Source organism: Hydra viridissima, unplaced genomic scaffold (genome assembly GCF_058129835.1).
Source record: "Hydra viridissima isolate aposymbiotic clone 2 unplaced genomic scaffold, HvirCarnegie_v1 scaffold_4, whole genome shotgun sequence".
Taxonomy (NCBI): domain Eukaryota; kingdom Metazoa; phylum Cnidaria; class Hydrozoa; order Anthoathecata; family Hydridae; genus Hydra; species Hydra viridissima.
Window position 1 is genome coordinate 11,419,501 of NW_028324303.1, and position 12,071 is coordinate 11,431,571.

The window sequence follows — 12,071 nt, forward strand, 5'->3', positions numbered from 1 at the left end:
ACCTGTCCTTCACTAAGCGTAACAAAACAACCAAGAGTAACTAAAAAGTAAAAGCGCATTTAACTTTAGCATTACATTATTACAAATTACATTACCATTAGCATATTCAATTAATTGCATTGTGTTTAGCAATTTTAATCAATGCCTAAAATAACTCATCAATGCGTCTAACTCATTACGCAAATAATTAGTTTATTTACTAATATGTGCAGTAAACATATCTGGACATGAGAGCCAATTTGTGTTAACTCCATTTTTTGTGAATGAGTAAAATACAAATTTGATATTTATGTCGCATATTCCGTCTGGGCCATATTGCTTTCTAATCGTTGTTTATTGCGGTTTAATAGGAAACCACAATCGATTAAGTCTTAAATCCCTTTTATGAGCCAAAAAATCTTAAAATAGTATTTTTACCACTGATCTCTATAACTGGATAGCGCATCTCTAATATCAAAATTGACGCCAAAATCGCCATGTTGGAAAGCCCCAGAACAATGAAATCTGATATGTGCGATAAAGCGATAAGCCGAAAAACAGAACTTAAAGCTTACGGGATTAAAATTTTTGGGGCTTTCCAATATGGCGATTTTGGCGTCAAAAAATAAGAAGTTTTGCTCGGAGTTGCGCTATCCAGTTGTTATAGAGATCAGTGTTGTGGCCTCTTTGTTTCAATAGTTTTTGGTAAACGGTAATTTGCTACCATTTACTAAAAATTCCTTTTGTTACTCGAAATTTAATTCTCTTAAATATTTTGACACTAATAAAGGACCTCCCTTCCCCGTTTTTGCTTTAATGGTGGCCAGGAGAATAGTTATTTTTATTAAGAGAAACGAAGTTTTTGATGAAGACCTTTTACCAAAATAATGAAATGTAAAACAATGATTTCCATGTAAAAGAGTTTTTCTCTTTAATATATATAAAAATTTAGTATAAATAAGAATTTAACATATATAAGAATTTTTTCTTTCCTCAAAAGTGTTGCAAATACAAACTAAGCTCATTAATTAGTTAAACACCTTATAAAATTTAAGTAACTCGATATTTGACAAATGCGCAAAACTACCATATTCATGTTTTTAAAGGTTTTTAGTTGCGACCCCCCGTTTAAAAGGATCCCCTAAATTAGGTACAACAAATTATTAGAGATAAAATAGAGAAAATTTTAAAATAATTGAACTAATTGCATATATTTATATCATTTTAACTGACAAAAGTTTACAATAAAAAGAAATCAGCGTCAATCGTAAATCTTAAAGAAAAAAAAAAAGAAATTATGATACCATAATTACACACAAAAAAAAAAAACCACCACATAAAAACTGAAAATCAATTTACCTATTTATAGTAACCTTATTGAAATAACAGTTCATTTTAAACATGAAAATGTAACTATAAAATCTGTTTCGAAGTACAAAAGGATTAACAATTCTAAAAAAAAAAAAAAAAAAAAAAAAAAAAAAAAAAAAAATCAAATTAAGATATAAGTTGCATTTTTGGCATAATGATGCCTTGGCTTTTAGTAAATGAACAAAAGCAGTAAGTTCCAATAATGAAACTACCTACTATTCATTTTTAACAATAGACACCAACGTGAAGGTAAGCCAAGTAGTCTATCAACACAAAACAGCACAACAATAACACATAATAGAATATTTACACCCTTGATCCTAAAATCCAGCGAAAATAACAAACCAAATTAAAATATGAAAGGCAAAATTAGAAAACCAATTTAAAGTTAACTATATATTTATCTTTTTACTCAACATATAACTACATAAAAGTATATTTGTTTTTACGTTCAATATTAGTTATTCAATTACTTCAAATTTAGGACATTAAAACACCCTAGATTTAAAGATCAAGGTTGCATACTCTCTCATACACATTACGCTAAACATTAACAGACATTATTATGTGTTTCCAGAATAATTAAAAAAGGCTAGACAACACCTAGCTCTAAAGCAGTAACACCGCCTGGCACTAAATGCTGCCAAGTCACACCTCTGCTATAAGTACACCGCTTGGCTGGCAAGATTATCAATCTTGCTCAACATAATGCCAAGTCACACCACTTTGAAAACATGGAAACAACATAATTTAAACATATATACGACTATAAACAAATATGGTGGTATATAACACATATAAACACATTTTATAACAATATTAAATGACAGATATATTTATCAAAAACTATGAAAAAAAAAATTAAAATAATAAATAAAGTTATACATACAAAATATGCTCACAACCTACAAACAGTAAATTTTCGAAATGAAAATCTAAAGACTATAAATTAAGAATATTAGAAAATATAACATTATTTGTGTAACACTTTTCACCTACCATACCTTGAATGAGATGTTTATCAATTTTGAAAAACAAACTATTAAATGCTCTAGTTCTTGAACATGCAACATATAGTTGACCATGAGAGAAACACGGTTTTTTGAGATATACCCCAACTCTATCAAATGTTTGACCTTGACTTTTGTTAATTGTCATTGAATAAGCCAATCTGACAGGAAACTGACGACGTTTTAGAACAAAAGGTAAATTAGAATCTGATGGAGCCAATTGAATTCGAGGAACAAAAACCCGTTTACCACCAGAAACACCTGTCAAAACCTCTGCATCAATATAATTATTTTGAAGAGCACAAACCTTCATTCGAGTACCATTGCATAACCCAGCTTTGAGATCTAAATTTCTAAGTAGCATAATTACACAACCAATTTTCAATTTTAAACAATGAGGTGGCATACCTGAAGGAGTTAAGCTGTTCAAAAACTCAACAGGAAAGTTATTTCTTTCATTAGGGTCATCAGTATCAATTTGATCAGCACTTAAATAAATTTTGACCTCACCCGGCAGACATTCAAGCACTTCTTCATTGATTGATAATGAATCAAAATTGGTTGGTGTTAAAATCACACGTTTAGAATAATCATTTTGATCAGCATCTCCAAAAATCTTTTCAACAATCGATTCATTTTCTCTAATAATGCACTGATTTGGTATTTCAATGCATCCTTTAAAAGGATCCTCTTCTTTGACAGGTATTGTTCCATTCCCAAGTTTTAATAGCCATTGGGAAAATTCACCTTCCCCATCTTGTACTCTCATATTTTCAGTTAATGCAAACTTCTGCACCCATTGCCAATGCAAAGAACATTTTATACACGATTCCACTATTTCAGCTGGTTGTCCTCTTTTCACAACAGGCAGAATTTGCCTAAAGTCACCACCAAAAAGAATGATTTTTCCTCCGAACGGATAGTTGTTGTTGCAAATATCTTTTAACAACCTATCAATTGCATTTAAGGCATGTTTAGGTATCATGGATGTTTCATCAAGCAAAAACAAACTAACTTGTCTTAAAAAATCCCCGTGCATAGAGTTAGGAGTTACATTACATGTGCTATTATCTAATATTGGAACAGGAAGTTTGAATAAGCCATGCAATGTAGATCCATTTGAAAGAAGAGTTGCTGCTATGCCAGTCCATGCAGCTGTAGCAGATTTAAAGCCCCTACTTATGGTTTCAGCAATCAAATAATTATAAGTAAAGGTTTTTCCACTACCAGCTGGTCCATCCATGAAAAACAATCTAGAATGTTGATTTTCTACACTTGGTTGCTCATTCAGTGCAGCAAGAATAGCATTACATACATTTAATTGATTGACATTAAGCAACAGTCTCATTCGATTGGCTTCGTCAATAGATTGTTGAACATTTTCATTAAAATTTTCTAGATTTAAGCCTATAAACTCATCAATAACAGGCAGATTGTAATCAGCCAGCGTTTTACCACTTTGATTAATAATCTTCTCAATTTGATGAAGAGTAGCTTGTTCAGCTATTAGAAGTGGGACTGAGCGGTGAATGAAATCTTCCATCATAAAAGCTTTGTATGTATTCCAGAGATGTAAAGGATTGTCAGGTTCACAAAAGGTTAAAATAATTGAAAACAACTGTCTAATTTGCTTTGGCATATGTGTTAAAACCGCCTCAGAAAGAGTATTCTGCCATTCAGTGTCATCTTGCAACAAACCTTTCAAAACACATGCTTCACGAAACGTTTCAAGGACAATACCATTAACAGTACGCACATCCTCCCAAGATGTTGCTCCTTTTACTTGCAAAAGTAACAGTCTAAGAAAAAACAATTCTCCAGTTGGATTAACTTTATACATTCTTACTATCACCTTATCACCACCCCTTTGTCTAATCTTCCATTTACAATGTTTATCATCAAATACAAAGTGATAAGGAATGTCTACATACGAATAGCAATGTGCTCTTTCATTTTCAGTATTTAACTTAAACCATGCTGTTAGGTGCGTATCACGTTGAGCTGCACGATCTAAAGCCATTTGTTCTGCTCCTTCTCTAAAATACACTAACTGATTTTCAGGTAGATGAACTTTAAGGCGTATAATAGTGTGTGACATATGACTTATTGGATACTCAAAAATTCGCCACAATGCTTCAGGTGCACTAACATAACGACAATCTAAAAAAGTGTTTACTTCATCATGATTAATTTGTTCACTTATTAAAATATTGGCACAGTCGTGACCCTTGTATATGTATTTGTACAAATATTTAACAGCCTTAACAGACATGCAAGCTTCAACATTAATGTGAGCTTGATATTTCTTTGATAACCATGGATTGTAAGGTACCACCCAGCGGTTATCTACATTGTTACCTTTAATATTTATAACCAAACCATTATCACGTCGTCTATATCGCGGATAACCATTATGAACTGCTACTGTGTTAGCATTAAATTCTTTAGGATAGTTTTTGCTGCACACCCCATCTTTCATGCAGGGAGAATTTGGATTCAGTATGCCACATGGACCGTGAATCATGCAAGTTTTAACAACGTCATAAAGGTCTCGATTAACAATCGGATCTGGAATTTCTGCAGATATTAAATTATTGATATCATGTGCTGTTTCAAGCTTATCATCATTTGCAAAGTGAAATAAAATATGAACATGTGGCAAACCACGCTTTTGAAACTCAATAACCTGAACATGTGTTACAACTTTCCCTAATACACCATGCTTAAAAATGTCATTAAGAAGGTTATTTAATTTGAGTTTAAATACTCGAATAACCAAGTCAGGTCTATCATTTGCTGTCTGACCTGGATATAAATTTTCAGTTATCTCGCGCCATTTTGGGTTGCAAGTGAAAGTAATAAAAAGATCTGGTTTACCATACTTTTTAATTATAGCCATAGCATCTTCAAAGTTTTCTTTTAAAGCTCTAGGACTTCCTACATAAGTTGATGGCAAAACTACAACACGCCCTGGTCTAACATTATGATCATTTCTGAGGTTGTTTACATGGTCGTGTAAGACATCATACTGCTCACTTCTCAGTTTGTTTTGGTTATTTCTGATGAAAGCAAGGCGCTGGCCTTCAATTTTAACATACGCATCAACAGCATATTGCTGAAACAGTTTTTTGCCATAAAAGAGTGAAGAAAAAAAGTGTCTAACTGAAAGTTTATAATTGTAATACTGAGATAATGTAACATGATTTCTAACCAATGTAGCACGCTCAGGGTTGTGAACCAATTGATTATGCCAACCAGCATCACCCCTTGGAAAAAATAGAGGATAAACCATAGGATCTAAGTTGGCAGACAAACTTGATATAGTTTTAAGAGGATGACCTCTTGGGTAAATAACAACTTCCCTGGAAGCAGGTGGTGCACCATCTTCACCAACAAATACAACTGCAACTTCGTTATGTGAAGGGAGGTTATAGCGACGTCTATCTTGCCCTTCAAGTAAAGACATTTTTACAACTGACACTGAGCGCCCTTCTAGAGCTGCTCGACGAACTTCTTCATCTTCCACTTCAGCCATGTTTTTAAATGCAAGAGCAAATGGGTTCTCTTCACTAATAATAGTTTGCAATCGAAACATTAAATCATTTAAGCAAAGATCATTACCACGTTGTTGCATTCTAAAATTTACTGCTGCAAGTGGATCATAGATGTATAGTTGACAATATGTTGGCAGAACACCTTGATTTGGTCTTAGATTACCTATACGATGAAAAACTTGACCACATATTCTAAAACATGGCGGCCCATGGTTCATGGGTTGAACTACATTAGCTTCAAATGAAGCAAAAGATAGACAGGCATTATAATTTCTAATATATTTTAAAAAATTCAGATTTGCATTTCTATCTGCATAGTTTCCTTTAAATAAATCTTCTAAATCTTGTGGAAATGATGAAGGTTGCGACAAAACTACCTTTCCATTATGGCAACATAAAAAATGTGTTTCATCAGGAAATTTCTTAGCACCACAATGCTGACAAACATAATTCATTTCTCCTAAATAATTATAATCTGGAATAGTATTGCTTCTTGCTATACAATACATTCTTTCATATCTAGCAGCATTTCTAGCATTTTGTCGATTATTAATTTCATCTTGCCTGAGCCTATCTCTTTCATTTCTGCGACGATTATTTTCAATTCGCCTAATTAACCTCTCCTCATTTGGGTTTGAATTATTTGCTGCTTGCCGAGCAGCATTTCTAGCATTTTGTCGATTATTAATTTCATCTCGCCTAAGTCTATCTCTTTCATTTCTGCGACGATTATTTTCAATTCGCCTAATTAAGCTCTCCTCATTTGGGTTTGAATTATTTGCTGCTTGCCGAGCAGCGTTTCTAGCATTTTGTCGATTATTAATTTCATCTTGCCTGAGCCTATCTCTTTCATTTCTGCGACGATTATTTTCAATTCGCCTAATTAAGCTCTCCTCATTTGGGTTTGAATTATTTGCTGCTTGCCGAGCAGCATTTCTAGCATTTTGTCGATTATTAATTTCATCTCGCCTAAGTCTATCTGTTTCATTTCTGCGACGATTATTTTCAATTCGCCTAATTAAACTCTCCTCATTTGGGTTTGAATTATTTGCTGCTTGCCGAGCAGCGTTTCTAGCATTTTGTCGATTATTAATTTCATCTCGCCTAAGCCTATTTCTTTCATTTCTGCGACGATTATTTTCAATTCGCCTAATTAAGCTCTCCTCATTTGGGTTTGAATTATTTGCTGCTTGCCGAGCAGCGTTTCTAGCATTTTGTCGATTATTAATTTCATCTCGCCTAAGCCTATTTCTTTCATTTCTGCGACGATTATTTTCAATTTGCCTAATTAAGCTCTCCTCATTTGGGTTTGAATTATTTGCTGCTTGCCGAGCAGCGTTTCTAGCATTTTGTCGATTATTAATTTCATCTCGCCTGAGCCTATCTCTTTCATTTCTGCGACAATTAACTTGCCTATTAACATTTCCATTTTCTAAACTAATATCTGCTTCTAGCCTAATATCATCCATTTAAACTTCACTTTCAATTGAAAGTTATACGAATCAGAAAAGAAACGAATCCTGAAGATCGCGATCTTTCCTATATAATTTCCTTTCTACTCTAAATAGCACACACAAATAATTTTTAAATATAACAGACTGTCATTTAAATTAAATTATACAATAATCTTATGACTATAAAAAAAAATATATATCAGCTGGGAGATGTTTGAAAAACATTAGCTTAGCAAATAATTAAAAAAATTATTAAAAACATGCAATTCTAATAATAAACATACTGCTAACAAAGAAAAATTAAAAAAAAAAAACAAAACATTGTAAACCCTTTTTTGCAAATTTAAACATTATTTCTTCAAAAAAAATTATTAGCAAACATTTTTTAAAAATTCACAAAACTCTACAATATTTTGTTCTTCTATACCACATAAATACATCATCTGATAAATCTAAAATAAAAAAATGTAATGAATAAGTAAATAAGAAAAACATTACATACAAAAAATGAAAATCCATGAACCTTATAGAGAAAAGCTGTAATGATTTACCAGAGGAGTTGTAAAATATTAACATTTTATGTTAGCTTTTACAAAATAATTCATGCTGAAACATCATGATTCCAGAATATTTATAGCAAAATCATGTAGTAAACAGCGCTAAAGACAAAAAATCAAATTGAGATAAATCAAATTGTATATATGGCAAAATAATTTGTATTGACTTTTAGATTATTGATTTTTAATAAAACTACCTATCCATTTTTAACAATAGACACCAACATGAAGATAAGCCAAATGTCTACTAACTCAAAAGATAACAAAAAACATCACAGCAACAGCACACAACAATAGCACACACCATAAGTTAATATAATATATGTAGATAATAACTTAAGTAAGATAACATTCATATATAACAAAACATAAGTAACAACATTATGCAAAATGTTATTAAAATACATTATTATGTATTTTTAGAATAATCTTAATCTTTATTAATCTTTATTAATAAAGGCTTGAAAACAGCAAGACCTAAAGCAGTAACAGTTTGACACTAATAACTATCGTGTAACCCTCTGTTAAAAGTACATCACTTGGCTGGCAAAGTTGACAAATCTTGCTCTACACGTTTACCAAGTCACAGCACTTTGAAAACACGGAAACAACATAATATAAACATATGTACCAACTATAAACACAATAAATGTGTTTAAATATGTATATAAAGTTAAATATATATACCTCATATACATATTTAAACAAATTTTTAAAACAATTATATAACACATATCAACACATACACAAACAATAAAAAAACACTTTACATTATTTTAAAAACACATTGATAAAACGCTATAAGTGTGCAAATAAAAATTTTAAAAATGATGCCAGAAAATTAAAAAAAGATACAAAATATATATTTACAAACAATACTCTTTACCTTCTTTTTTTTTTTCATAAGAACTGTAATCCTCACAACAAAATTTAATCTTTACATACAGTAACATGTGACATGCCATGTCAGTGTTGGCACAAAATTTTAATTTACTTTTCTAAATTTTCTAAAAAAGAACAATAATAGTTAATAGCATCACAGAAATTTCAAAGTAGTAATGATTTCAAAGTTTTATTTATGGAAATAGCATTAGTATAACTTTAAATAACATCCATACCCTTATTTTCCTTCTAAAAAATAAAATATCAAAAATAAAACTGCTAAAAGAAAAGCTAAAACAAACAAAATACAAACGATTTAAAAGATTAAAATCCTTTCTACTTTTTCTGATAAAAATTTAAATCCTTTCTACTTTAGCTAATAAAAATGTATATATAACTATTTTATATACTTACTTCAAATATAATATGATCTTAACGATTATCATTTCTCTTAATATGATTCTTTATGTAATATATCTAAACTAATGATTAGATTTCAAAAGGAAAAGAGTTTCAACTCGCTGAAGAGATCTTTCTCCAATGGCCGCGTGCATTTAGAGAACGCGCTTTTTCAAAGCCTAGTAACTAATGACGAAACGACGTTAAACATTAAACATTAAACGTTAAACGTTAAACGTTAAACGTTTCTGTGCTAATTATATTAAGATAATTGAATAATTAACAACAAAAGATTATTTTATCTTTTTTTTTTTTTTTTTTTTTTTGAGTTTTTGTCTTACATGCACGATACATTTTATTGCTTTTTAAAGAAAGAGGAAAATGTTTTACATAAGTAAATAATTTTTATAGGATCACTTTAACCGTAATATTGGCGTTATAATTGCCTTGATTTTTGGATTTCGAATTTTCGCACTATTCTTCGTGATTCTGCGTGCACGTTTAGCAAAATAAATCCACATGCGAGAAAGAAAAGGACTTTGAGATTTTTTTTGTTAACTTGAGGAAAACATCAAGAAAATATTTTTGTTTTTTTTATTTTTTATTACTTGTAAGTATTTGGTTCCATCCTCTCATTTAAATACGGGGGTAAAACATTTTTATCTGTTCTTGCTATTTTCTTAAGCAAAACTATTTTTCGAACAAGTGAAGTTTAAAAAAACCTTTGTTGTCTTAAATCAAAAAGGAAACTCAGCGTTTTTACTTTTTAATTCTATTATTTAACAGTGTGAATCATTCGGTTCATAGATATTTATATAAGATATATAAAATGGAACTGTAATTATATGCTTGTAATTAAAACTCAAAACATTTTGTTAATTATGAAAATATTCTCTCATTACTGACTGATATAAGTGCGTGCTGGCGTCTGCGCGCATATAGGTATGAATAATTTTATCTAACTTAGAATATTGAGATAAAATACAACATAAAGGATTGAGATAAATTAACAAAAGCTAACTGTATTAACAGAAAACAATTATTAACAGGAAAATTTATCAAGGGGACGATAACATGGAAACCTCCAGTCCAAACTTACACTCTTAGCAAATAGGATTCCCCTCAGGATTCTTGGCATTGATAAATGAACTTTTCAATAGGGTTCCATATAAAACCTTTTGGGGTTGTTTATAGAACTCTTGTTACAGAATCCCTCAGGGGTTGTTGACAATAGGGAAAGGTTTTTTATCACCAGAAAACCTTTTGGTGTTTAAAAAATGTTTTCTTATAAAAACCTTTAGCAAGGGTTTGGTTGCCCGCGAAATCTTACCTAGGACGTAAATCTAAGCCTTATTATTTCAATATTAAGCTACTTTGTTATGTTCTTTTTGCGAGAAAAGAGAATCAGAATTAAATAAGTTATGTAGAGTTTTGCTTTATTGGCTTCTGGTTGCCATAACATATCATTACGGCCTTAAAGCTTCTCTTAGATGAATCAATAAATAGATGTCAATCACAGGATGAATGCACTTATGATAGATTTTTGAAAAGGTCATAAATATCATTACAGTAGCGCAATAGTCCATCAACAATTGCAAGCATATTTTTTCCTTTCGGTCGTGATCCCAAAAGTCTTTATAAAGGGATTTGATTTGAACTATAAACAAACAATGCTATAGGGTTCCATATGCAACAGTTTAAAATTGATATGAGTTCTTCAAATTGTTGCATAAGAATCCTTTTACTTTAATTAGGAGGGGTTCTTAAAAAACTTTATATATAAATAATATAATAATAATATCCTTAGTATTTATTGTAAATACTGTTAGTTATGTTAGCCTTGTAGAAATCGTTTTTTACATCGCATTCACGTCTTTATACTAGCAGTGGGTTCAAGTGCCTGTCTGTTAGTTTTTGGTACCAGATACACAGAGTTTATTTTAGAGGAGATGTGAATTTGAGTTTGAAACTTGATAAATTTGAAAAACTGGAGTAAACTTGAACTATTTGACTATCAAATATTTGAACTTGCAAAACTTGAAAAAAAAAATTAATTGGTTTCTAAAAACTCGATTAATTTGACTCTCAAGTTTATGACATTTTTGATAATTGCTTTAATCAAGTTTATCGAGTTTTTTGAGTTTTTGAATTTTATAAATTTTATGTTCTCTTGTTAAAAAAATTAGTTTTCCTGTTTTAATTCTTAATTGTTCTCACAAGAAAAATTACATTCATAGCTTTAATTTTTTTTCTAAACAATTAGCTGCTAGAATTTGCTTGTGTGATGAAGGCTTTAAATTGAGAAACTATTGACAAAAAATACAAACACAGTTTTAGAACTGTTCAAGTTCAAATTTAATATTTGATAAACTTCACCATAAAACTTTATCAAATTTGTCCAATATTTTTAGAAAATAAGTGACTTAAATAGGTACAAACAAAAAGAAAAAAATTACGAGCTATATTGATTAATTTAAAAACTTTCTTTGTGTTGGATGTTGGAAAGTTGAGTTTTTAAAAGACTGATCCAATGAAGTTTATAAAATGGTAGGACTTAATATTAGATTAAAGAAATTTTTTTAAAAAGTCTGAGACTCCATTCGATATCGTAAATCTTTAAAAACTTTTCAGTGTGTCTGTTTGGCATATTGCAAGGGTAGGTCTGGGGTGGAAAATGACTTCTTTTTTTTTTAGTTTAAGATTTTCATGTAGAAACAGATAAAAACGATGAAAGGCAAAAGGAAAGCAAAAGCACTGAAAATGAGGCAGCAGGGGAGGTAGATAGCATCAATCCTTCAAGTGGATTTCGTGAAGTTGAAAGTGTAACAAATCTACTATGCGTAAAAATGAACTGGCTCAACTAAT

General features: G+C 30.6%; 1 protein-coding gene and 1 pseudogene across 5 annotated transcripts in view; one reads left to right on the top strand and one right to left on the bottom strand.

Moving 5' to 3' along the window:
• LOC149889896 (protein white-like) overlaps positions 1-9,740 on the top strand; it is a 37,152-nt pseudogene extending 27,412 nt beyond the window's left edge. Inside the window, exon 19 of the transcript XR_016451689.1 lies at positions 9,618-9,740. The product of XR_016451689.1 is annotated as a protein white-like (transcript). The remainder of the gene's footprint in view (positions 1-9,617) is intronic.
• On the bottom strand, positions 1,164-9,384 carry LOC149889898 (uncharacterized). 4 transcript variants are annotated; one of them, XR_016451687.1, is made up of 6 exons: positions 9,222-9,384; positions 8,812-8,932; positions 7,920-8,027; positions 1,567-7,820; positions 1,339-1,431; positions 1,164-1,252 (listed from the first exon to the last, which is right to left on the bottom strand). XR_016451687.1 is itself a non-coding variant. In XM_090084768.1 (5 exons), exon 5 carries the CDS (start codon positions 7,381-7,383, stop codon positions 2,293-2,295), a length of 5,091 nt encoding a protein of 1,696 aa, XP_089940894.1. In that variant the 5' UTR covers positions 7,384-7,820; positions 7,920-8,027; positions 8,123-8,516; positions 8,812-8,932; positions 9,222-9,384; the 3' UTR covers positions 2,163-2,292. The 4 variants fall into 4 exon arrangements, 3 of the variants coding, with proteins under 3 accessions (XP_089940894.1, XP_089940896.1, XP_089940895.1); XM_090084768.1 differs by lacking the exons at positions 1,164-1,252; positions 1,339-1,431 and adding an exon at positions 8,123-8,516 and having other exon boundaries at positions 2,163-7,820; XM_090084770.1 differs by lacking the exons at positions 1,164-1,252; positions 1,339-1,431 and adding an exon at positions 8,123-8,516 and having other exon boundaries at positions 2,163-7,820; positions 7,892-8,027.
• Positions 9,741-12,071: the final 2,331 nt, after the last annotated feature.